Source organism: Jaculus jaculus, chromosome 3, assembly GCF_020740685.1.
Source record: "Jaculus jaculus isolate mJacJac1 chromosome 3, mJacJac1.mat.Y.cur, whole genome shotgun sequence".
Taxonomy (NCBI): domain Eukaryota; kingdom Metazoa; phylum Chordata; class Mammalia; order Rodentia; family Dipodidae; genus Jaculus; species Jaculus jaculus.
The window spans coordinates 188,042,882-188,068,576 of record NC_059104.1 but is presented as its reverse complement, the minus strand read 5'-3'; the positions used below and the strand labels follow the sequence as shown (position 1 = coordinate 188,068,576).

The window sequence follows — 25,695 nt, the reverse complement described above, 5'->3', positions numbered from 1 at the left end:
ATGCTTTTATACTCACATGGCAGTCACGGAGCCCAGCAGTATTATGGGGATGCTGTAAGAAGGACAGGATGTGATGGATGGCTACCTTGCTGGTCCACGTGGTCAGGTCTGGGAGATCACAGGAGGGAGGGCTCCTGTGGTGTTAAGTAGCTTCTCAGTACAGCCCAAACGAGAAGGCGTGGCGATTTCTGCAGCTTTCCAGTGCCTCCACTATGAGGTCTGCCTGTCACCTGAGAATTGGTCATGAAACACTTGGTGTCACAGGCACTACAAAGCCAGCCAATCAGCTGTGAGGAGAGTATGGTGGGCTCAGTCTATTACATTGGCCATGAGGGAGGGTCTGCAGGGAGAGACAGAGCAGGAAGTCTGAGCAGAGGAAGGAAGGGAAAGCAAGGATGGCCTTCCATCTTTCACATCACACACACTTAGAATCATGGGTTTACACTGACTAAAACAAATGCCAACCCCGTGTCTTGGCTTTGCCATGTATAGAATGTGATATTCGTGGAGGAGTGTGAAAGCCAATCAGGGTTTAGTGCTCTTATTCATTCATTCATCATCCACTCATATGCCAGAGACTGTGCTTGCATTGGTAAAATAAGTCATTGTGATGTTTCTACCCTGGCATCGTTGTAGGACTCTAGCTGGAGAGTGCCTGATAAATCTGAATATTACAAGCTACTGCCATTAAATACTGTGGTCATGTACATAACAAAGAGAAAATGTCAAAGTAGTATTTGAGAATGAGTACAATGTAGCCAGACTCTCACCCATGTAAAAGCAGTGGCTCATGTCTCATGGATACAGGACTGAAAGAATTGATGTGGGTCAACATAGAGCCTGAGGCCAGTCAGGTCCCTGAAGGTATTCCATTTGCAGGTCCCAAGTATGCCCCTACAACCCTTGCCTTATTTCCTAGTCCACTGCCATGCAGCAGAGTTCTGCATTGAAATAGGTACCATTTTTAAACTATGTGACTGAGGCATAGTGGGGAAGGAAATGTACGGTGGAGTGAGATCGTCTGTAGGTCCTGGAAGGGATTTAAGGATGTGACATGGGTTCATTACCTCAGCATCCATGCGTGAGTTGTAGGTGCAGGAATTCACCCTTCCAAACCAGCCAAAATTATTGTGCCTTACATGGCTATTATGATGGCTTGCAAGGGTTTACCAAGTGAGAGGACTCATCTCTTAAGATTTTCTGGAACTTCTAAACTGTAACACAGAGTCATGTTACAATTGGCTTTGAAAACCTGACCCTTTATTCTAAAATTATTCTGGATTGAATTTACGCTAAAAGAAATAATTAAACTTGTACATCTCTGGGCAAGTTACTCATTTTCTCAGGAATTTAGCTGTACAAGTATATATGATTTGCTTTCTCATCCACATATCTACCTATCCAAACGTTCTTCCTCCATCGCCCATCATCTACTTAGAACTGGATATTCGCCTTCCGCATTTGGCCTTTTGTGATCCTATTGCAGTGCAATGTGGTTTCAGTACCCTGGACAGTTACTCGGCCTGGCCTCTTCCCTTGCTCTGTAGCTGAGATCCTATTGCAGTACAATGTGAATTCAGTACCCTGGACAATTTCTTGTCCTGGCCTCTTCTTTTGCTCTGTAGCTGCCCAGCAGAGGCTGTGCATGAGAGTTCATTTGTACCTCAGCAAACTTATGAGCCTTCAGACCCACCTTACATTGTCACTGTATTGGAGATCTGGCACTACATAGGATGAATGGAGGGTAACAGGTTTCAAGAGAAGGAAATGTTTCTTATAAAAAAATATTGATGCCTGGATCTTCATTGTTAGAATTTCATTCTATACTTTTTGATGAATATGCATGGGTAGTTTTTAAACAGAAAAGAGCAGGGAAAATAAAATGTCATATCAAAACAATACATGTGATGGAACCCTATTTAAAAATATATTTACATATGAGTTTTCTCTGTTCCTTTTATTCTATCACTTGCTGGAATGAAGCTTTGGGGAGTAAAAATTGCATGAGCCACAAGGGCATTTTAATTGAAAAAGGCCCAATTGCTGCCTTTAGTTATCCAGTTAGACCACAGTACTGATGCTGTCATTGAAAAGGACTGATTTTCTATACTAAGAAATTAATCTATCTCCCTGGAAGCTTTAATTAAACTAATGTTGTAAATACTAGCAGCCAGAGCTGTTGGGTGTCAGAGAACAGAGCCATGAACCTGTTTTGGGGGATGTGCCGGGGTGCACGTAAGCATGGGGAGGCTTGGTGGAGAGGGTTTGTGTGCTTCTCTGCCTTGACCCTAGAAATAGTTGGATTGTGTCCTCTGCTCATCCTTTCCATCTTTTGGTGAGCATTTCTCCAGGCCGAGGTTCTATAGAGACTGTCCCAGCCAGCAAGTGTGCTTGGTCACCGCCTGAGGGAAATGGTGTTCTCTGTGCAGGGTCTGCATGGGGTGTGCCCCCACCCCCCAGAGTGAGTGGCTGCATCTCACTCATTAGTGTTACGTAGCTAGAAAGCATTGCCCTCACACATAGGTCCTCACAGGCTGCTAGTGGGGCCGCCAGTAGTATTCTGGGGAATACCATGTTGTCCAGAATGGAGTTTATTTCACTGGTGATAAACAGCTATAGATTGTGATTAATTCTGGCATACTTGTAGTAAAGCACTTGACAAAGTTACTCAGAATGGCCACTAGTACCTGGTGTGGAGAATGGAATGAAAATGTCCCCACAGCCTCCATACCTTCCTGCTTAGTCTCCAGCAGGCAGCGCCCTGCTGGGCGTGTGTCCCTGGGGCAGGCCTGGGCCCAGCCCTCAGGTGCTCAGTTTGTCTCACTAGTGCTAGTCGGTGTGCTGAGCCCGCTGGGGCCTGGCTGCCTGTTGTCTGTGCTGTGCATGTGCGGGGAAAGGAGGCAGCACCCTGCAGCACGAGGGGGCTCCTCCTGGAACCTGGAAGCCTGAAATTAACCCTTAATTCCAACAAACTGCTTCCGGTTGGGTGTTTGTCTAAAGGACGGGAAGGTGACTGCCCCATCTGCTTTCTAGGTCTGTTGCCCCATGGCTGGAGGAGAAGCCAGGAAGGAGCTTGGGAAGTATGCAATTCAAGCATCTTGAATTCTTTGACATTTTTGCCTTGGAGGCCCCATGACATGCTGAAGGAAACACACATTTTTGCTCAGCCCTTACCAAATTGACATTTCATTCTTCTTTGGAAATAGCTCCCATATCCCACTGATCTTCCATTTAGCGCTGTGAGATTGAGGTTTGTGCATTTTGTAGTGGGGACTTTTGAGATGCTGAGTACAGCATTGCTTGTCCATGGGTACACAGAAAGTCAGTGGCAGACTAGAGCCAGAGCACAGGGGTCTCACCTTCATCCAGTTTTAGGGCACATTCTCTTCCGTCCCCAGTGTGAGCTGCCCAGAGTGCAGGGGACTCACCTTGATCCAGTTTTAGGGCACATTCTCTTCCGTCCCCAGTGTGAGCTGCCCAGAGTGCAGGGGACTCACCTTGATCCAACTTTAGGGGCATGTTCCCTTCCGTCCCCGTATGAGCTGCCCCATCTGTAGCCATTCAAGAAAGCCCAATAGCTTTTACTGAGGCAGCACTGAGGACTTGGTTTTTCTTCTCTTTCCCATCATCCTTCTCTTCTCCCTCCTCCTTTTCTCCCTTCTCTTCACCATTGTCCTCCTCCCCTTTCCTCTTCTTCCTCTTCCTGTGCTTCTCCTCTTCTTTCTCCTCCTCCTGTTGCTTCTTTTGCCTTGCCACACCTCTCCATGTGGAAAACAACACTTCCAACTTCTCTTGGAAGCATTTCTTTTTGTAGGCATCACATGTCAACACTGGAAGAACACCAAAGGCCCAGTTTATGTATAACTTTCTGAGACTGCCAGAGCTGACACCTTATAGGACTGCTTCCCTGGTGGACCAAGTTCTACCTTTTATAAACTCTATGATTGCAGGTCAGTTGGTCTTTGGATTCTGGAAGGTGTGAGTGCTACTGTCTCCAGGCTTAAAGACTCCTTTCTTAGAATTTTAAGAATTGAGGCACTGTAGCTGCAGCACAAAAGAACTGTGCCATCGTCCTCATAAGGTCTGTATGCTGGCACGTGGCTTAGTGCTGACATGATAGCCAAAGACCTCACCCTGCAGCATGGCGGACCGCAGGTGGCCTGTTTGGCCATTTCTTTGACTGTGGGATATGAGGTTTTATACTCATCCAATACAAATGTGGGCACTCACTGTTTCCAAGTGACACACTCTCCCATTCTTCAAGGTGACTGTATCCTCAGCAGGTCTCATTAAAAACTGCTGGCAGTGAAATGTGGTGGGCAGTAGAGGACCCCACTTAGGAGGACATTTGTCGTTACTGCTTCTTTTATTGGCACTAATTAGATATGTGCTTGGGCCTCTGGGAGCCCACTGAATTTGGAGTGATTTTCATGGGTGGCAGCTTTTTGAGAATGCTAGATTGAAGTGTAAGGACTTAACCCTGTAGAGGGGTTTGGCATATTTTTCCTAACAACAAGTGCTTTCAGTGGCTGTCCTGTAAATATTGGGGTAAATCCCCCAACTTACCATAGCTCACATAGGTTTGTGAAGTGTGGCTCACAACCCTTCTTAAGCTTCATTTTGTGGTGTCTTTCCTTCTCTTTCAGTATCAATGACTTCCACAGTGCTCTGCGGCACACACGTGCCTGCACTTACACATGTGAACACACATCATACACACGTATACCCCACACATACACACAAGATAATTTTAAAAAGGGGCTTCTTGTGCTTTACATTATCACCTTGACATAATGTTGAGTTTTTCTACCAAGTATCTCTTAATCATTTGATTGGTTTGCCTTTCCACCCCAAGAGCTCACAAATGAACCACCAGGGCTTCACATAGAGCTCCTCTGTGACAGCCACACAGAAGTGCCTATAAATATTCAGGTGCATGTGTAAGCAAAAGGGGCAGCCAGGTGTCTGCATTCTCCATTTCTGGCCTGTATTTCTCACCTTCTTGAGGGTTCCATCATTTAGGCCTCTTTCCTTTGCTACGCCGCTGCATCTGAACATAACAGGCATTGTGTCTGCCAGGTCCGCTTGTTTGCCATTGCTGTGAGGATCAGGCGCGTCCCCGTTGTGATGTGAGGTGAAAGCTCAGCACGCACAGCTCAGCACGCACAGCTCTCCTGGTGTAGGCGAGGCAAGGCAGGGATGACGTTTCTGCTTTGACGTGTGGGGAACTGTCCTCTTAAGGAGGAAGCAGTTTGTTTATCTGTGATGCTTGGTGCTTTTCTGGTCTGATTCACAGCCCCGGGTGGGCTGGTGCCTCGCTCTCACGTTGAACTTACATGCGGTCTGCGTTGGCAGGCATGCTGGTGGCACGAAGGAGGGAAGGAGAAAGGTGCTTTACAGACGGGCTGCAAGCATACACTGATCACAGGTGAGACTAGGACGCTTGTCCCCATTGGAGAGAAGACACAGTTGGGGACGCCTGCTCCATCCGCGTGGTGACTTCTCACCACTGCTAAACCCCATCAGTCTTTCCTAAACCCGCCCAAGTCCGCAAGCAGCGCTTCCAGGAGGAGCGTCAGGTTTGCTGTGGTCACAGCTCCCCGAGTGTCCCATGCTCCTTTGATGTGACCGTGAAGTGTCCTGGATGTGGCTTTTCAGGTTTTAAATGATGAAAGGCATTAGCATCTAAATCTTCCTGTTTTTACAGTTGTGGCTCCTTTTTCTAGACTTTTCCTTTTATTTTTGTTTGCTTGCTTGCTTTTTATTTTTTCATGATAGGGTCTCACTCTAGCTCAGGCTTACCTGGAATTCACTTGTCTCAGGGTGGCCTTGGCAATCCCCCTGCCTCTGCCTCCCAAGTGCTGGGATTAAAAGCATGCACCACCACGCCCTGCTAGACTTTTCTGAGTATGCAAACACGTTTCATTCAACAGCAAGGCGGCATCTCCGTGTTGTTGTCCACCTGGATTCTTTGTTCCACAGACTCTTAGCCTCTACAGTATCAATGGGCAGCAGGGACAGCAGGAGGGACAGGGCTGCGTTGTGTCCTGTGGGACAGTCTGGGTGGCCTTGTCTCCTGGCAGGGCCGCATGTGTGTTGCAGCAGCATTCTAAGCTTCCAGCTCTCTGCTTTGTGCTTAATGCCTCCCTCCTGCCTGCCACAAACAGCAGCGTCAAGCAGGGTACAGTGCGAGGAGCCCCTGCCTGCGGGCCCGAAGGCCCCAGCTGGTGGTTTGTCTTGTGACACCGTGGCAGTCAGCCAGGATGGGAGTAGGGAAATGGAAGTGGGCATGCACTGAACGTTGTGGGGCGTGGAGCCCAGATACTTGGCTAGATCTTAGTCTGTGCAGCCCAGGTGGACGTGGTACTGAAGTCAGACAGGTGAGTGCAATGAGAGAAAGTGCAGCTGGGTTTAGTGGTGAAGGCAGGCAGTTTGGAGCTGGACAGAAATGGGTGTCTACTCTGACTCTGCCATGAGCTAAGTGATAACTGGAAGTTACTCAACTTTATCAGCTTCAATCAAGATGGGGGGCTAAATGTGGTAGTCCCGTGGGTCAGATCAGTCACTCTTAATTTCAGTTGTAGTGGGTGAAACTGTAAGAATGGGGGCTCAGGGAGCGTCTCAGTGGGTGAAGTGCTTGGCATGCAAGCACGGGGCCTTGAGTTTGGATTTCCAAAACCCACGTAAGATGCCAGGCATACAGTGCAGGTCTGTATCCAAGCACTGCGGAGGTGGGGACAGGAGGACCCTGGGCTTGCTGCATAGCTTCTTCACTGGATTGGTGAGTTATAGGTTCAGGGAGAGGCCCTGTCTCAGGTAATAAGGTGAGGAGCTTTGGACGATGACATGGGATGTCAAACCTCTGGTCTCCACATGCGTGTGCACACATGTGTGCCCACACGCATGTGCCCACACACATACAAATAGGCATGCATGCCACATATCCATGTAAAGAAAAGAATAAATAAAAAACACACAGTTTAGGTGAGGCAGTGTCTGGAAGGAGTTTGCGGTCTTCACACGGCAGCCATAACAAGGTCCTTTGAGTCCCTGGACCCCACTGTCCTCAGCACTGTCTGTAGCTGGCGAAGGGGACGGGAGCTGCCACGGTTGGCATAGGCCAAACATCCTTCCTTCATGTGTTGGCCCATTGCTTCTGCAGTGAAGCAGGAGTTTCTTCTGAGTGAAGACGGAGAGGCAGGGGCTGCTGGGTAAAATGCCAACAATCGTTCCTGGATGCACATCCAACACACCATGATGCTGATGCTAGTGTTCCTCGTGGCTCCTGCACGGCTGGGCAGAGCAGAGGGAGCAGTAGGCACACCATCCATGAAAAGGCACGTGAGAGGCTGGCCCCGCCCTGCAGCTGCTGTTGCCATCAGGTATCTTCCTAAGGCCCGAGTCAGTGCTCTAACGTGCTAGACTGCTTTTGCCTCAAAGTCCGTCAACCCCACAGTGACGCTGTCTCTGGAGGCCTGTCTTCTACTTTTCTGCCCATTGCAGCTGCCCAGCCACCCACAGCTGCCCATTCCATGGGCAGTGCTGTGGCAGGCCCACCTAAGCCAGGCCCATGGAGCATTTGCCCTGGGCTGACTCTTTGCTTATGCCAATCGCCTGGTACTCCCAGCTCTTGCTTTCCTGGCCCATCACTACCTAGATGTTGATACCTGCTTTACTGCTCAAGCTGTTCGCTTTATTTGATGACCCTAAAGCTTCATGGCTCCCCTGCAGCTTCGTGCCAGTGCACCCTTGCTTGTAGGGTGGGTATGACCTTGCTTCACTGAGCATTGACTCTTGACATACACACTGATCTTGGATAGTATGGTGGGATGCTGGATTGGCAGCCTAAAGTTCGAGCCACGTGGCAGTGGAGTTTGGCTTTGCAGGTGGGTACAGAGCCCACTCAGCATAACTGTGTGGAGGCGTAAATGGACACACCTTGACAGCTTCCCCAGAGACGTGAAACACACAAATGGTGAGACCAAGCCTCGCTCTGGGTCTCATTCTTGCTAAGCACCCCATGGGAAAGGTGACCCAGTATTTGCAAGATGAACAGTCACTGGGATTAACCAAAATGTCACTCTTTCAAAAGAGCAAACTGAAGTTTTAGCTGCAGTTGTCCCTCAAGGGGGAGGCAGAGTGGATGGAGGAAAAGGCCTCGCAGTCCGTGTTTGGCATCTTATATTTGCTTCTCCATACACATGAACCCCCTCTCATCGTTACTCGGCTGGGTCCTAGCACAATGCTTGGATTCCTCCTGAACTGTGTGAGCAGAAGGCATAGACAAGGGAGGAGAGGAAGGAAAGAGTGAGCATCTGTCCTTTCTCCTCTGTGGTGCTCATTGTGGGCTGCTTGACTAAGACCCTCAGTGTCCTAATTAGGGTTCCTCTTTCTGGGACTCAGCCTTTCTCCCTTTGTCCCTTCCTAAATCCCATTCACAGGTACATCCCAGACAGCCCACTTACCTTCTTCCTTAGATCATATGCGAATAAAAACCTCCTCAATTCTATCTCCTTTTCTAGCCAATGCTCCCATTTATTAGCATCTCTTTGCAACAAAAATCATAAGAAGAGCTGGTAAACACTTGTTATTATTTCTTCCTCTCTTATCTTGTTTTGAATTGGTTTCTGTGATCATTTCAAAGCAAGTGCTAATAAGGGCACCATAGGCCTCAAGGCTGTCAGTTCCAAGAGCTAATTCTCCATCTTCGAGTTTCTGGCTCCATCAGTGATGCTTGATACAATCAGGCCCTCCTCCTCGCCAGTTCTTCTCCCAAACTTAAGAGGGTCTTTCAATCATTACTCTTTCCTCACCTTTCAAGTGGAACCATCGGTAAGTTCTCTTAATGTTTTCTCTACAGAAATTTCAGCACCTCTTCATCAACCCATCAGCATCTCTCGCCTATACTATGGCAGCTGTCTGCAAGAGGGTTCTCCGGTTCTGTGTTTGCTCCAGTCCCCTGCCAGTCTGTTCTCAACCCACCAACTAGCGTCACCATTTGAGGCAGATAACATGAGCCTCCACTGAAAACTTCCCAGAGTTTTCTCTCTCACTTCAAGTCAGAGGCTGAGCCATAGGGTGGCCCGTCAAGACGGCTCAGCCTCTTGCTGCCTCACCTCCAGGTTGGATGCGCCCCAGCATCACCTGCTTCGCGCTTTTCCCTGCCTCTCTTCCCCAGGCTCCTTGAGCCATGGCATCCTTTCTTTCTTTATTTTTAAATCCTTAATTAATTAACTTATTTGTGAATGGACACACCATAGCCTCTAGCCTCTGCAAACAAACTCCAGACATGTGTGCCACCTTGTGCATCTGGCTTTCCATGGATACTGAAGAATCAAACCTGGGTCCTTTGACCTTGCCAGCAAATGCCTTAACTGCCAAACCATTTCTCCAATGCAGTATTTTTCTTTTGAGGAAGGGTCTTGTTGTAACCTAGGCTGACCCAGAATTCACTAAGTGGTCTCAGGCTGGCCTACCTTAGCTTGCAGAGTGCTGGGACTGACGGCATGCGCCACCATGCCTGGCCATGGCGTCCTTTAAATGCACCGCATAGGTGCCCCCACACTCCTGTCAGTCCCTTGTATGTACTGTTGGTTTGTGCTGTAATACTTTATGAATTCTTATGACTTGTTTCATGCAAGAAGATAGACAACAAAACAACACATGTCAAGCAAGCGCATCTTGAATCTGGGGTTGCTCATCTCTATACCAACTCTAACCCACATCCTAATGAAAACATTATATTTTAAATAAGAAAAAACCTGCATGAAATCAAGGTAAAAAGAAATAAATTCAGGTCGGCATTGGGTATTTTGACAAGAACATATGAAGTAAAAGTAGCATTTTCAATGAAACCCAAGGAAAGATATAGTGTGAAAGGCTTCTCAGCTTGCCACCCTGTTGAGTCTTGTAGTATTTACACCGGTGAAGCGCTGAGTGATAAATGGTGGGAGCCAGAAGCCAGAGTGCACAAAGGGACACGCTGGGGCCAGCCCGGGACTTCCGGGAGTGCAGGGATCAGAGCCTGCGGGAGGTGGAGCCTAGGGCTCCTGCGGCCTTAGATAGTGCCAGTACTCAATGACACATGCACTTACTTAACGCGCATTTCGTGAGCATTAGCTTGAAGTGCCCCATAAAGCCCAGTCTCTCGTGTGTTCTGTGTGACAAGCCCAGGGGAAGTTAAAGTGACTGGGAGAAGGTGAGTGTAAATTGTCATTTGTACATGGAAATATACCATGGAATTCAGTTGAGTAACTCTTCAGTTATTCCAAACATCCTCTTTCAAATGACAACTTGCATTTCAGTGTTTCTATCACGCTGGCATTGAAAGTGCTGGTAGAGGGCTTTTGAAATGTAAGTTTTGTTTTTACTGAGTATGTAATTTGCATACCCTTGTAGGGCATAGTATGCTGTATCAATACACGTGCAAAATGCATACTGATCAAGGAGATTAGCATTTTTCTTTATAGCCCTTGGGGTCCTCTCTTTTTGCTCTTTCTAGAGCAGAGGACAGGTTTCTTGAAGTGTAATGCCTGTGCGCTGTGGATACTGGCGCTGTTCTCTACTGGGTTTGGATACTCTGGCTCCAGGATTGTTTTGTGCCCTCTCCAACCTCTTTTCCTAGGTCCTAGCAGTGCAGAGAAAATAGACACAGGAAACTAAAAATTCATTTCTTGTGTCTATCTTCTCTGCCTGGGTCTGTCCTTCACTCGAGCCACTGTGGCTGATGAACAACTGAGCTGTGCATGTGGCAGGAAGAACCCAGGCAGTTCACCGTCGGATGATCCCTACACAGCCAGCGGGACATGGTGTGCACAGGCACTAATCAGAACAGCATGACTTGAGTGCCCCACTATGAAAACAAATGTGAAGGAAGCCAGTGTTCTTGAGCGTATATTCTGACACAAGAATTGGTTGAGGTGCTGAGGATGCTGTGACAAACAAGAGCGTCTGTCTGCCTTCTACTTGTCACAGCCTCACAGCTTGCGGTGTCTTCCAGAGCGTGAGTGAGACCCCGGGGCGGAGCGGTGCTGGCGGTCTCCTCTGCCTCTGCTGCCTGCTGCCGGTGTGCTGCGTCCCTTGGCCGCAGTGAGTCTTCCTGCATACTTCTGTGTCAGTTAAGACACTCCGACTATAAGGGTGAGGGTCCATCTCCATTGGCAATTTGGTGAGATTTAGAATCGCCATAGAGAACCTGTGGGTACCTCTGTGAGGGAGTTTCTCCATCAGGTTACATGCAGTGGGTACAGTCACCCTCAATGTGGGCAGCAATGTGCCATGAGCTGGGCGGGCCCAGGGCTGTCCACAAAGGGCCTGAGACTGCTCTGTGCTTCCCACCTTGACCTGGATGTGACCAGCTGCTTCTTGCTCCTGCCAAGCTTTCTCCACCATGGCAGGCTGTCCTCTCACCACTGCGGGTCACAAGAAGCCCTCTGCCTTCAAGTTGTGCTTGTTCAGGAATTTGTTAAAGCAATGAGAAAAGCAAAGAATATATGAACAGGACGCAAGCTGAGCAACTTGAAACTTGAAAAGGCAGCACTATTGCGAGGTTGTCAGATCTCCATGGAACAAGTATCAGGTTTAGCTGGCTCGCTGGGCATAGGTGGAGAACCAGCAAACACTTGGAGGTGTAGAATCACTGTACCCATGGGTGACATTCTTCAGAAAAGCTTACTGTGTGTGATCCCATTTAGTTGCAAGATAAGTGGGAGATAGGTTAAGAATCATTTGTCTTATGAGAGATAAGGAAATAATCCAAAGGAGCTGGACCTGTGCCAAGGCCACATCCCAAGTTGATTGACTGGGCCCTTCTGACTCTTGAATTTATTCTTGTCCAGCAGTCCTCCAAAACCTTCTTCTTTTGCTATGTTTTTCCATTTTTAAATAATTCCCTCACCTTTATCTTATGTTTCCATCACTCATTGGCCTTTGGAATTAAAGGAGTCAATTGTATACCCTTGATGATGGGTTTATTTGAGACACATCTGAAAATTCTCTTTAATTTATATCCTGTATCTTGAGCATGAAGGGGACACCAAGAAAAGGGGCTAATTAAGGTGATGAGTAGGAGATCTTTGTCATCTCACTGTTTTTTTTTTTTTAAATCATCTGTGAAATGCCTTATCAGCACCCAGTCATTACAGTTTCCATGGCAGAGGAGCTTGAAAGGGGTTGAGACTTCATTGTTTTCCACATTCTAGTTTTTTCCTCCACAATGAACAGTAACTTTTTGATTAAACAGCTGGCAGTTACTATTCAATGCCTCACGTTTGATAACAAAAGTCTTCCTTCAGAACAGGAAATTTTATCTAAATTGCTTTGCTCTTCTCCGTGATTGTGAACTTCTAAAGTCCAACAGGACTGATAACATGAAAAACAAAAATCCCTTTCAAGAGGATGATGATTACTTTTTGAAAGAAAGAGCCCCAAACTAAATGAATAATTCAGCGGGCAAGCTACAATGCAGAAGTCAGGGCACACCATTGTCCTCTCTGTAAACATTATTAAAAAACAATCAGGTCTATATTGACACTTATATTGGGAGGACCGATAGCAGCTGAGCGATAGGGGAACACAGGAACATACCGTTTGGTAGGAAGGCCCTGGCTTCGTGGGAACAACTGCCAGTATCCAGCCCGTCCTGTGTGCCAGTCACAGTTCAAAGCCCCTCATATGGATCTCCTCCCACATTCCTGCATGTACTTCCTTCTGCTTGGTGTTGACTGGGATCACGAGAGAGGGAACTGACGCAGACCTGCAGGTCAGTCTCGGGTGGCACAGAGCAAGGCAGAGAGGACGCTATCAGCTACCCCTTCACTGCCATAAGCAAAAACACCTCACCAGAAGCAGCTTGAGGGAGGAAGGGGCTTGTTGGGGCATTCAGTTTTGAGGGGAGGTTACATGGTAGGGAAGGCATGGCAACGGGGATGGGAGGCCATCAGGTAGGAGGTGGATAGAGGACAGGAAGTGAGGCCAGGCTGTCGGTCCTCAAGGCCCACCCTCAGTGACCCTTTCCTCCAGCAAGCCTCCATCTCTCAAATGCTCCACAAACTTCACGAGTAGTGCCGCTGGCCAAGTGGGGACCAAGTGCTTGAACACGAGTCTACTGGAGAGCTTTCCCATTCAGCTCATCACAGGAGCCAGGAGGGTATCTGAAGGGCCAAATGGAGAAGATCCAGCTGATTCTGGTTCATATTTCTTCAAAGAATTAGCCTCTCTTTTCATCAAAGTACACAATTGTTTTTTGCTTTTTGTATTTGTGTGTTTATTGCTTGAGTCACACTGTAATGCAGACTCTCAAGGCCAGAATGTCATATTATCCTTGTTAAAATAAATGAACTGAACAGCACATGTATGTATGTATGTATGGGTAAATCTGAGTATATATGGGTGGATCTATGCACGTATGTATGTATATATAGGTGGATCTCTGTGTGTATGTATATAGATATAGGTGGATCTGTGTGTATATATGCATGTAGATATGTGTGGATCTGTGTGTGTATGTATGTAGATATGGGTGGATCTCTGTGTGTGCATATGTATATATGTCTATAAGGGTGGTTCTGTGTGCATGTGTATGTATGTGTCATCTATCTATCTGTCAATCATCAGTTATCTATTTCTCTGTTGCTTTTTTGTGTAGCAGTTATTAGCAGGGTTTGGTCAGGAAAACTTTTTTTGCATATTTCACTAAAGATGAGATGCTGAGGGCTTTTCCTCTTCTTCATCTCTTCCTCCTCCTTCTTTTTCTAGGCAGGGTCTTATTCTAGCCCAGGATGACCTGGAACACACTTTGTAGCATCAGACTGGCCTCAAGCTCACTGTGATCCTTCTGCTTCAGCCTCATGAATGAGGGAACTAAAGGCATGTGCCACCATGCCTGGCCGAGGATTTTTTGTGGTGCTTTCTTATTCTTTTTTCTCTCATGTAAGTACAAACATCTTTAGAAGTGGTCCTTTAGTGGAGAACCCACCCTTCCACCCCTCTCATTTACCCACCTTAGAGATGCCCTAAGTTGAGTTTTAGCCTCTTGTATTGCAGGACGGTTAGACACCAATGGAGCTATACCCTTGGTGGGGCAGAGCTCATAAACAGCCCCTCACCCCCGCTGGGTGGGCAGGCAAATTAAGTGTCCAGAAAAGATTCCTGCCAGACTAGCTGCTGCACATAAGCCTCATTTGCTGGGGGGCCTAAGAATTTGTACTTTTGAAGAACTCATGAGGTTCACTGTAAGCATTGCCAGGGACCTGGCGGTGCCTTCAAAGTCCTAGAAGAGCTCAGGAGGCAAAGAGCAGGAACTGTGGCTGATGCTTGAAAGCAGCTGTGTTTGGGGCAGGTGTGTGGGTCTGCACATGGGAAATGTCAAGACCCCTCAGAGTGACAGCAAAATATTGCCTTTGTTTCTTCCCTAACTGCTAGACCCTGACATATCCACATGGGTTGATTGGAAATGGTTGATCACTACGCCTTTGGGAGATGTCCATTGCTCCGAGAAGCTTCAAAGCCACACACACATGTCATATGTGCTCACTGTCTGACAGATGGCTTTGGGATGTTTGTATATTAATATAACAAGTAGCAGATGGAGGCTGGATTAAAAGACTTCCAATGTCCTCTCTGACCCCTAAAGTCCTTGAGACCAAAGTGTGTTTGCAGGAGCAGCAGGCTTTTGATTTATCACTAGAGCCTCACATTTAAATTTTCACTGAAGGGAGTGATAAAATAGCTTTATGCCAAATTGTCAGCACTTGTGGGCATCTGTGAATATTTTGGAAGCAGCTAACCTGGAGAGTCATTTGGCACTGAGTAGTAGACTTTGTCTGGACCCAGGAAACAGAGTGTTGACAGTGGCCTCCAAGTGTCAGTGGTGGCACCAAGGTAGTGGTTTGGCACTCACTCATCCTCCTCTGCTTCCCTCATCCCATGGATTTGAAGCTTCACGTTTAGAGGAACCAAGAACTGAAGTGAGATCTAGGCCTTACCCAGCCCAGGCAAGTGGGTTCTATAAGAATTCTGGTATTTTTTCTGAAAATGTTGCAAACGAAACTGTCTTTTAGGTTATTCTGTGAGGATAAGAGTATCCAGTATGAAGTACTTCCCAGAGGATACCACCTGGATGCTTACAGATAATCTGTACGTCAGATATTACTGTTAGAAGAACGAGTCCTTTGGGTACATGCCCAGCAGTGGTACAGTGGGTCATACAGTGGTTTGATTTTTGGCTTCAGACTGAGCATCTTTGTTCCATTGGCCATTCGTCCATTGATTAGGCTCACAGGGTCCTCACAGTCTTGAATGATTTCCTCTGAAGTCTGTATGTTTTCCACCTACCTTCCCAAAATGCCATCTGACTAACTATGGGCAGAGCAACTGAGGTCAGAACTATTCATGTCCCAGCACAGTTGAAAATCACAGTCGTTTTTGACAGATGTAGCTCACTGTTGACACAAAAGGCTGAGATGTTGTATCCAGTGTGTCTGTCTGTGGACTTCAGCTCTCAATTAATCTGTGTTTGGGAAACTCACTGATGCCAAGAATGGAAACTTGCATTTTTTTCAATGTTAAATTTCATGTTATCAGAGTTGGTTCTAACTCCTGCTTATTAATGTCTTTTGTCACTCTGATGAAGTTCTCTGATCTCATTGAAGCCATCACATTTGCTTATAGTTTTTCTGAAGATTCACAAATGCCCTCTTCCCTTCCCTGTTATTCTGGCCAGTCTCAGGTCAAATGCTAACAGGACAGTCTCATGGGAACTTGCTATTTGATTCAGATCCAGAAGTCAGATTCCTTTGAGGTTAATTCATAACTATCAACTTCAGGCAGAGTAAGTCATGGGAGAGAGATATGAGACAGAAACATGGTTATGAAGGGGTAGTACCTTTGATATAGAGGTCCTGGTGAAGACAAGGAACTGGTCACATTTAGCTGGCAGGGAAGAGACAGCCTGAGGTGACAAGTGGTGTAGGTAGAGGGAACAGGCCACATGAAGGTCTGGTCTTCTCTGAGGAGGACTCTCTCCTCTCTTGGGAGGAGTTCATGCCCTGCTCTGGCAAAGTCTCCCTGTAGGGTTTGTTGATCTCTTGTGAAACCTGCTGCCATCTTCTCATTTACAACAAAGACATCTGACAGATTTCTACTTTATCTTCTTTTTTATTGCACTTTTCCTTATTTTATTTTGCAGCAGCTTCAAGGGGACAGTTTGGAAAGTTGCTGTATTCTGTCCTCTTGTGCCATGCGTGGATGTAGCTGGGAGTTTTCCTGCACAGGGGAATATGGCACTCATCTGCGCTGCTCCGTAAGCAGATTGGTGAGAGGGGCCTACAGGAACGGCCCTTGAGGCGTCCTCTCCTGTCCGTCTGCAACAAGCTCTGTGTGCTGTGCACTCCATGTCAGTAGGTAATTAGCAATAGCTGTGCAACCTGACGTGAAAATCAGCACAGCTGGAAAGGCGCCCTGATGCAGGGACTCACCTCTGGATCCAGTTCTCAGCGTTCGTGGGTGTGACAACACATGATAAAGACATCATGCAATGTCTTGTTTTTCCAGTGCATCTCACAAACTTTGCCCTGTGAGGCTGGCAGGAGAGACAATGTGTTATGTCTGCTTTCATGTAAGGCCAGGTGGGCCTGAGTCTCGTGTGCTTTGTCACTCATTCCGGTGTCGGGGAGGGAATGTCGAAGGGCAATGATCTTGGAAACTCTCCAGAGACCACCTTGTCACCCTCTAGTGCCAGTGCAAAACTTGGGGGACAGACAGGAGGCCCCGTATAGCAAACGGGGTCTTGGCCATGCTCCTCCTTGGGGAACTCCTGAGAGCTTCTATTCAGTCAAAGCCCAAGATTAGCCTTTTCATTTGGCTTTATGTTGTCTTATTAAGCAGGGGCATAATACATGCCAATTCCCATGGTTTACATTGGAAACTCATTCTTCTATGTAATTAGGAAAGATTCTGTGAAGTCTCTGTGAAGGCCTTTCTTCATCCTGCTGAATAAAACTCCAGTATGCCTCCCTGAGTGATAATGTTGAGCCTTTGCATTGCTCTGCTGTGCGCTCCAATGGCTTTATCTTTGAGCAGGAAAATCAAGGTTTTTAGAGAATAATGACTGGTATTTAAAGCAGGGAGGAAACTTGTGAAGAAAAATGCCAACATGAGCCTTTGACTCAGTGACATTTTTCTTGAGGAGTGTGTCAGTTTCCATGCGGGGTTCATTCCTCTCAGGCAGGCTCATGTCTGATTGGATATTAGAAATGAGATACTTACACTTTAAAATACTGATAGTTGCTAATGCCATGCACAATCCCCACAATTCTCCCAATATCACTTAGCATTCAGCACCTTGCTTAATGGTTCACATGAGCTCACAGCCCCAGAACCACCCCCAGGTGAGAGTTAGGTTTCTGCACTCAAAGCCTGGAGCGTACTTTAGATGCTTATAGAGTCAGTGCACTATCTGTGTCATACGGACAAGGAGTATGATAACTTTGGTGAAAAGCAAAAACGTTTCACAATCTAAGGAGAAACCAGAGTATCCCTAGGGATGGCGATAATGCAATCTACTCGAGCTGCAAGTCACTCACTTATCACAAGGACCACCGCTGACCTAGTGAATCTTCAGGTGGTCAATGGATTTTCCTCCTCTTGCTGAGTATCTGCCTTCTCTGTTGGTGGTGTTCTGCCTGGGAAATTTAAATTAGCACTCCCTCTCTCATTCCTGGGTGAGGCATGTTGGTCTTGCTGTGTCCTTTCCGGCTTCTTGTGCAAATCTCATGAGAAGTGTGGTAGAGGAAGACCCTAGAAACAGCCGATTCCATTTCACTCAGTTGCTGAGTTTCCTTTCCCTAAGGATTATCTGTATAATGTAAGGCACCAACTCCAACTATGTGCTTCTTCAGCCATAATTTTTCAGTTCTACCAATTGCTTAGTATTGTTTTGTTTTGCTAGGGCTTTTAAAATATCTTACTATTGTCATCTGATTCTAAAGATTCTGGAAGTTTTCCTTTACTCATTCATTTGTTCGTTTGTGCCCTGATTCATGTAGAGCAGATGCCTACTTTAGCTGGGTGCTAGCCCAGGCACCAGCAATGTTGACATGACAGAAACAGCCAAGGCACTGGCTTTGAGTCAAGAGGGAGGAGATTGTCAATTAGTGGAGAGCCAGTTTTGGAGTTAGCTGCTTTGGTAAAAGGGATGGAGTGACCAGGCGGGAATGCTCCACAGAGGGTGACCAGCCAAGGGGACAACTAATGACGTAGGGATGGATGCTGGGTCCTGCATGCTGTGGGGAAGGTTTCTTCTCCCTAGACACAGCAGATGGCAGGTATGGGGGACAGTCAGGAAGCTCAGGCATAGCTTGAGGGTCAAGGTGCTGGCCCAGGGACACCAGAGCAACCATGGTCCTACCTCCTTGGCTGGGAGATCTAGAAAGGGAGGCCCAGCTGTGCCCAGAATCTTAGAGATGCCAGTGCGAAGCAGCAGGGTGCAGTATCATTAGAGAAGGGCCGGAGGACGACACATCCGAGCCATTCAAGTGTGAGTGTCCCTGAGAGCAGCAAAAGCAAACCAACAGGGCAGTCAGAACATGTGCAAATAATGTCTAGAAAGGTGTGTGAGCCAGCCTGAAGGCAGTGTGGCATAGGAGGCCCTGTTCTGTGCTGACATCTTAACTTTCCAAGAGTGAGCATGGGAAAGAAAACCCATCATAGCTTGTTTCCTCCTTTCCTTCCAGGGGAGCGAGTCAGTCTAGTATAGGAGTGGCAATGTATTTGGATGAAATGTGTTATTTTTGTAATCGTGTGTTTGTGTGTGTGTGTGTGCATGCCGTGACATTCAGATGGGTGTCAGAGGAAAGCCCTGGGCATTGTTCCTTACCTTGGTTGAGGCATGATCTCCTATTGTTGACTGCTGTGTTCCCAGAGAGGCTGGCCCATGAGTTTCTCGGACATTCTCCAGTCTCTGCCTCCTATCTTGCTGTCAGGTGCACTGGGTTACAGATTTCCACTACCGTGTCCCACTTTAAACATGCATTCTTGGGCTTGCTGTCAGGTGCACTGGGGTTACAGATTTCCACTACCGTGTCCCACTTTAAACATGCATTCTTGGGATCCAAGCTCATCATGCTTGTGAGGGAAGCACTTTATCTGCTGAGTCCAAATCTGTGTTTTCATATTTCCTTTTCTTAAAAAAAAAAACACAAAATGGCTGAGAGGTCAAGGCACTTGCCTTGCAAAGCCACAGGAACCTGGTTTGATTCCCCGGACACACATAAGCCAGATGCACAAGGTAGCACATGCATCTGGAGTTCGTTTCCAGCAGCTAGCAGCCCTGGCACACCCATTCTTCCCCACCCCTTCTTTCTCCCACATAAATAGTAAAAAACATAAGGTACCTGGGAGTGACAGGGACATGTCAGGGCATGCAGCCACATCCTCTACTGTTGAGAGTTGGTTTAACACTCCCCCTAATCTTTCAGTTGTGAGTCGTCTGAGGAAGGAGACAGTGCATTTTTTATTTTCTCTGAACATACTGACTGGTTCTGTTTTACTTTGTATCTTAACTCTTTGGAAAGTCATATCTTGGACATTGTCTCTGCATCTGGCCTCTTCTTCCTTGGATATCCAGCTGGGTAACTGAGTAGGGTGGCTGTAGCACAGATCGTGAGGTCTGAGTTCAAATCTCAGGCCCGACACTCACAAGCTGCTTAACCATAAACAAATCATCTAACCCTGTCCACTTCCTTTGTGTAGCATCTTTAATGCCTTTGCTGGTTTTGATATCTATTACCTTTCTTGGCTCTTAGTGTGCTTAGCTTTGGATTTAGAGCCCAAAGACACCCAGCTGTCACTAAAACTCCCTAAGCCAGTGGCTCTCAAGTTCTTTGTATCTCAGCTACGCAGAGCAGTGGATGAGCAGAGAAGGGGGTGCGCACAGAAGGGTCTGCAATGAGGTATGTGAGAAGGAGACAGAACAAAGGTTGCATTCAAGGGTAACGAGTCTCAAGAAGAGTTGCTGATCAGCACCTGAGATTGCAGCAGCTTTTGTAGGTTTGGGCTGAGTACGGGAATTAGGCTTTGGGCAGGAACAGATCATGATAGGCCTGTATAAACACATCCAGCCGTCTCTGAGCAGTGGAAAGGTAAGGTGAGATTGTGCTGGCCCAAAGGGAGCTTGTTAAAATCCTAAGAAAGCCAGGCAGGGGGAAGAATATTGGGAAAGGCAGGTGGTCAGCCTAGGTCCTGATGAATCAGTAGCCTCCACCTTGATGAGCCAGAGTTTTCTTAGAATTTCAGCCCCTGAGCTGGAGAGATGGCTCTGCAGTTAAGGCACGTGCCTGCAGCGTCTAATGACCTAGGTTTGATTCCCCAGTACCCACATGCAGCCAGCTGCACAAAGTGGAGTGTGCTTCTGGTGTTTGTTTATAGTGGCTGGAGGCCCCGGCGTATTCTCTCGCTCTCTTCTCTCCTCCTTCCTTCTCCTCCTGCCCTTCTTCTTCCTGTCTCTCTCTCCCTCTGCTTGCAAATAAATAAAATAATTTCATCCCCTGGACTAGAGCTGCCTTATGGTTGGATGTTGGAGCAGATCATTGTTTATCTCCCTAGGGAGCCTATGGCACTAACTAAACTGCCCCCTGCAAGCTGTCTGCCTGCTAATCTGGCAATCCTGTGCTCACATGCTGGGCTGCTACTACTGTGTCCAGTACGCTGATCCTGCCTGTTGCATGGCGAGACTTGCCTCCAGAAGACATTACTTACCAGGAAAGCAGTCTATTTTCCTTGGCCTGAGGAGGAGGCACTGGACACAGGACATCAGGGCACTAATGAGACACATGTGTCATGGCTTCCTCTGCCTTAGCTAATGGTGGTGGCCCTCAGCGCTTTCATCTCCCATTGCTCAGGTAAGAGGAGTTACTATGCTCACAGAAGACAAGGAAGGATGGGAGGTTTCTCTGTTTGATTGTCCTGTCTTCGTTCACTGGGGCACTTAATAAACACTGATGAAGGACCCAGTCTGCTCATTTGGGCTGCTCTTCAGTGTACTGAGCAGCAGAAACAAAAGCTGGGCACTGGAAGCACCTCTTACCCTGACAGAGGCGGATGTTCTAAAAGGCAGGCTGAGGTGGACGGCTTGACAACACTTTCAATTTGTTAGTAAAACAGCCCTATGGAAAATTATACCTCTCCCTCTTCATCTAAATACAGTGATTTCGGTTTCGCTCTGGCCTTTCTCATATCCACTAACATCAAACATAATTTTCATATCATTATCTCCATGGTGCATAAATAATTTTGCCTTCTATGTCCTCTGGTGGGAATTATTTTGTATATTTCCCATTTGTCACAACTTGCATATTTGTTACTCTTAATGACCACAGTAAATTCTTTGAAGCTGATCTATTAAAACTTATGCTTTTCACTTTTGTTGTAAATTTGGCATGTTTCTAGTTTTTCCTCTGATATTAAGGGGGAAATATCCTTCAACAGGTAGTGTGCACTAAATTGTTATGTTAAAGCACCTCTTAGCACTTTCATTCAAAATGTTTCTTTCTGGCAAACAAAACAAAAACAAAGAAACAAACAAAAGAAGTTGGGTTCTTGTAAAAGAAACACATTCTGTGTTTTTTGTTCTTACTGAGTCTCCATTTATAGTGGAAAAATAATTAATAGAGAAAGCCCTGGTATTTTTCAAGTTCCTAACAATGCCTTGCACATATTCTTTGGAATTGCGCATTTCCAGTGAGGAATGTAGTCATGGGCTGTGCAGGCTGGATATAAGATTGTGGTGTGACAGTCTCGAAAGGAAGTCTTACCATCCTTTCCTTTACTCCCTCAATGTGACAGTCTTCAGTTCTACACGCTGCTTCTGAGCAGCGCAGAATGACACATCACACTCTGGATGGGGCAGCTAGCTCTGTTGCAGAGGATTAGCTGTCCTGACCCCTTCACACACCAGAGTGGAGGCTGGTGGGGAGGGGGCTTCAGTGAATAGTTCACTCTCTCATTCTACCTACATCCTCTAAGATTCAGATACTGAGAAGTCAGCAGATGGTTGCAAACAAACACTATATCCTTGTGCATGTGTGTGTGTGTGTGTGTGTGTGTGTGTGTGTGTGTGAGAGAGAGAGAGAGAGAGAGAGAGAGAGAGAGCAAGCGAGCTTCTGAAAGATTCCCCTGTCTCTGCTTCCCATCTCACTGAAGGTGGCCTGGGATTACAGAAGCTGGCCATGAGTTTTCCATGGGGTCTGGGAATCTAGGCTCAGGCACTCACCCATGCATTGCATTATAGGTGCTCTGGGATTACAGAAGCTGGTCATGAGTTTTACATGGGGTCTGGAGATCTAGGCTCAGGTACATACCCATGCATTGCATTGTGGGTGCTCTGGGATTACAGAAGCTGGTCATGAGTTTTACATGGGGTGTGGGGATCTAGGCTCAGGTGCTCACCCATGCATTGCATTGTAGGTGCTCTGGGATTACAGAAGCTGGTCATGAGTTTTACATGGGGTGTGGGGATCTAGGCTCAGGTACACACCCATGCATTGCATTGTAGGTGCTCTGAGATTACAGAAGCTGGTCATGAGTTTTACATGGGGTCTGGGAACTAGGCTCAGGTGCTCACCCATGCATTGCATGTGTTTATCCATGGAGCCATCTTCTTTGCCAGCCTGACTATTTAGAAAGATTAACAATGTGTCACTAAGGAACTGTGTCTTGGTAGAGTGAACAACTGAGACAAGCACTGCTGAACTGGTGTGCCTGTCACAGGTCAGGGGCTCTGCAGCTTTCCCCGCCTTTGCTTAGCGGAGCAGGGCTTAAGAGCCTGGCGGGTTGCCCTGTTCTCCCGTTACCCATTGTGGAGCTTGAAGCATGAAAAGTGTTTCACAGATGCTGTTTGATCAGGTAACGGCTTCACTCACTGGGCTTTGGAGAAGAAGCAGGTGACTACCTGGGCAGCAGTGGCCTGCTTGCTTGTTGGCTCCTCTCAGCTTATTATGCAAGTTTGTAGCAACTGAAAACCCAGAGCCAGGGAGCAGCAGGTGCCAATGAAAGTGCCCAGACACTGTAGTCAGGCCGGTGAGGGTTCTATCCTGGTTCCATAGCTCCCTGCTGTCTGTGCCAGGCTGACCTGCTTCCACCCTCTGTCCCCTGCTTCTTCACCTGTGACCTGTGGAGAAAACCACCTTCCTTGAAGTTTGAGTGAAGCTCACTGCTCAGCCGAGGCATGGAAAATACTGTCCTTTTATTCCTTCTGTGGCTGTAAGAGAGCCGAGAGAAACGTGGGAGGGTCCTTGTCACTGTGTGCAAGTACTGCCAGGAAGCAAGTCTCTGGGTCATGTGACTTGTTATGTACAGCATGCCACCTCTCCGGCTTGCCTCTTCATGCCAGCAGCTATGTACAAGTGTGCAAAGAGCCCAGGCGCCTTTAGTTCTGTGCGGAGTCTCTCCGTCACTAACTGTGTTCTTCCCTCCACAGGATTTATGAGCGCGTGATCGACCCTCCGGAGACCAACCTTCCTCCAGGAAGCAGTTTATGGCTTGGTCAGCGAAACCAAAAGCATGGCTTATTCAAAGTAAGCTCCAAGAGTGTGTGAATGTGCGTGTGTGCGTGTGCTCATTCAGTCTTCCTTGTCGCTGGAGGTGTGCATACACTGATGCGCACACTGGAAAGGGAACGGTGTGACACTGATGGCTGTTCTTACCATGGCTTAGCTCACGCCACTGTCACAGTGGCTCTGCAAAGTGCAGACTCTGAGCTTAACAGGGAGCTGAGTGGTTTACCCAGAGGTCACACAGCTCCCTGTGCTCCAAGGGAGGGGTGACCCAGAAAGTCAGCGACTCTCAGGATGCGTCTCAGTGACCACCTAATGCTGGAACTCTTACTAAATAACCTCACATCAGCCTCTACCTGTGGCGTATGTGCTGGCTCAGATGGGAGGGAGGTGTGTACGAGTGTAGGGAACAACCGCAGTCTCTCAGCTTGGTTTTCCTGTCTGTGGAGAGATGGACACAGTAACTGCACCACTGCACTTGAAGGAAATGGAAGATCCTGTGTTAAAATGAGCTGCAAATTTTAAAACCCCATGAAATTTTAGGAAAGCCTTGTTCTTTAAAATCTTGACAGGGTTTTGCCTCTGGCAATAGGGCAGATGAGGCATTCTAAACCTACTGATTCCAAACACCTGTAAATGCTAGTCAAAGTACAACAGGAATCCTTTAAAACTGATCATTGTACTTACAAGAACGGAAATCTTTTGGGACCAAATATATAGAAAAGAGAGAAACAGAGGGTGTGTTCCAATGTGGAAATGCAGAATTCAAGTTTTTTCCTTTTTGTAAAAATACATCTGTGTGTGTGTGTGTGCACGCAGCAACACACACACACATACATACACACACACACACGCCCCCCCCACCATCAGGCCCTCTTTCTGTAAAAAAAAAAAAAAACAGATGCTTTTGTGTACTGCTTGTGTGGGTGACTGGGGAATTTCACTTGAGCCAGCAGGCTTTACAAGCAAGCACCTTTGACCGCTGAGCCATCTCCCTAGCCCATTCCCTTTTCCTTTTCAAAAGTGTATGATATGAATTGCAGCGCATGTAGTAGATTAGTGTCCATTACCTAAAGCACATACGTTATCCACCATCATATTGTGGTTACTACATTTGCCTGTATAGTGACCTGGGAGTGAGTTCTAGTATGGCCTTAGGGCTGCTGCTGAGCTGAAGTGTTATTCCCCCAATCTTCCTCCAACTTGCTCCATCACTAAGCCACTAGCAGTACTTATCTATGCTGCCTCTTCTTCAGGAACGTTCCATAACCAGAGCCATTTGTGCTTATAGACGTCCATATAACTGTGTACTTTGGGATTCGCCCACAGTCCTGTTTTGTAGGCGCTTCATGTTTCTTGTTGCTGAGTAGTCTTCTAACTTCTTTGCACAAAGGTACCAGTTTGTTTATCCATTACTCAACAGATGTATATTTTCATGCCTTTCAATTCTCAACAACATAAAAAAAGCTACTGGAAACATTTGCCAGCTGGTTTTTGTGTGAGCAAAGGCTTTGGCTTCATTTACATAAATATTTAGGTATGTAATTGCTGAATCATGTATTAAGTATATTTCTTATCTATTTTACAAAGTATGTAAACTATTTTCTACTCCCAATTCCAAATATATGAAAACTTTAGTCAGACACTTAAATGTCAAGTTTGTATGGCATGTGAGAAATATCTTAGATCCCATGCATGTTGGGGAGTTGGCATGGGAACTTTAAACAAAAACCAGGACCCAGAAGACTATACACTTCCCATAGAAAGGAGGCAGGCCCTGATGTCTAACCAAGGAGGTGATCCAGGCCTGACCCCATGTGGACAGGCTTTCTTTTTCCATGAAGAAATGTAAAGAACTACTTGAAAGTGGTTCTGGGTTGGTACCACGAGTTCCTGATGAAGAAATGCAGGCTACCTTCTGGGAAGTCACCCTTGATGCAGACCTCATGAAACAGGACACTTCCCGACTATGTTGGTGACAGATGATTGGAGTTTTTAAGCAATCATGAGTGGCAGTGGGAAGAAACAAAAAATTGTTTCATTCATCCTCAAGAGTTGCAGAAACTGGAAATTAGCAAAGCATTGACAAGTCCTTATATTTATAATACTGAAAGAAACAAAATAGTAATGTCTGGTAACTAGAGGC

The 25,695-nt window shown here is 46.8% G+C and overlaps 1 protein-coding gene across 4 annotated transcripts in view; it reads left to right on the top strand.

Annotated features, from left to right (window-relative positions):
• Nell1 (neural EGFL like 1) overlaps positions 1–25,695 on the top strand; it is a 916,515-nt gene that overhangs the window by 195,381 nt on the left and 695,439 nt on the right. For all 4 annotated transcript variants that reach the window (XM_045145536.1, XM_045145534.1, XM_045145535.1 and 1 more), the window contains one exon: positions 23,474–23,570. In XM_045145536.1, coding sequence (XP_045001471.1) covers positions 23,474–23,570 — 97 coding nt within the window. The remainder of the gene's footprint in view (positions 1–23,473; positions 23,571–25,695) is intronic.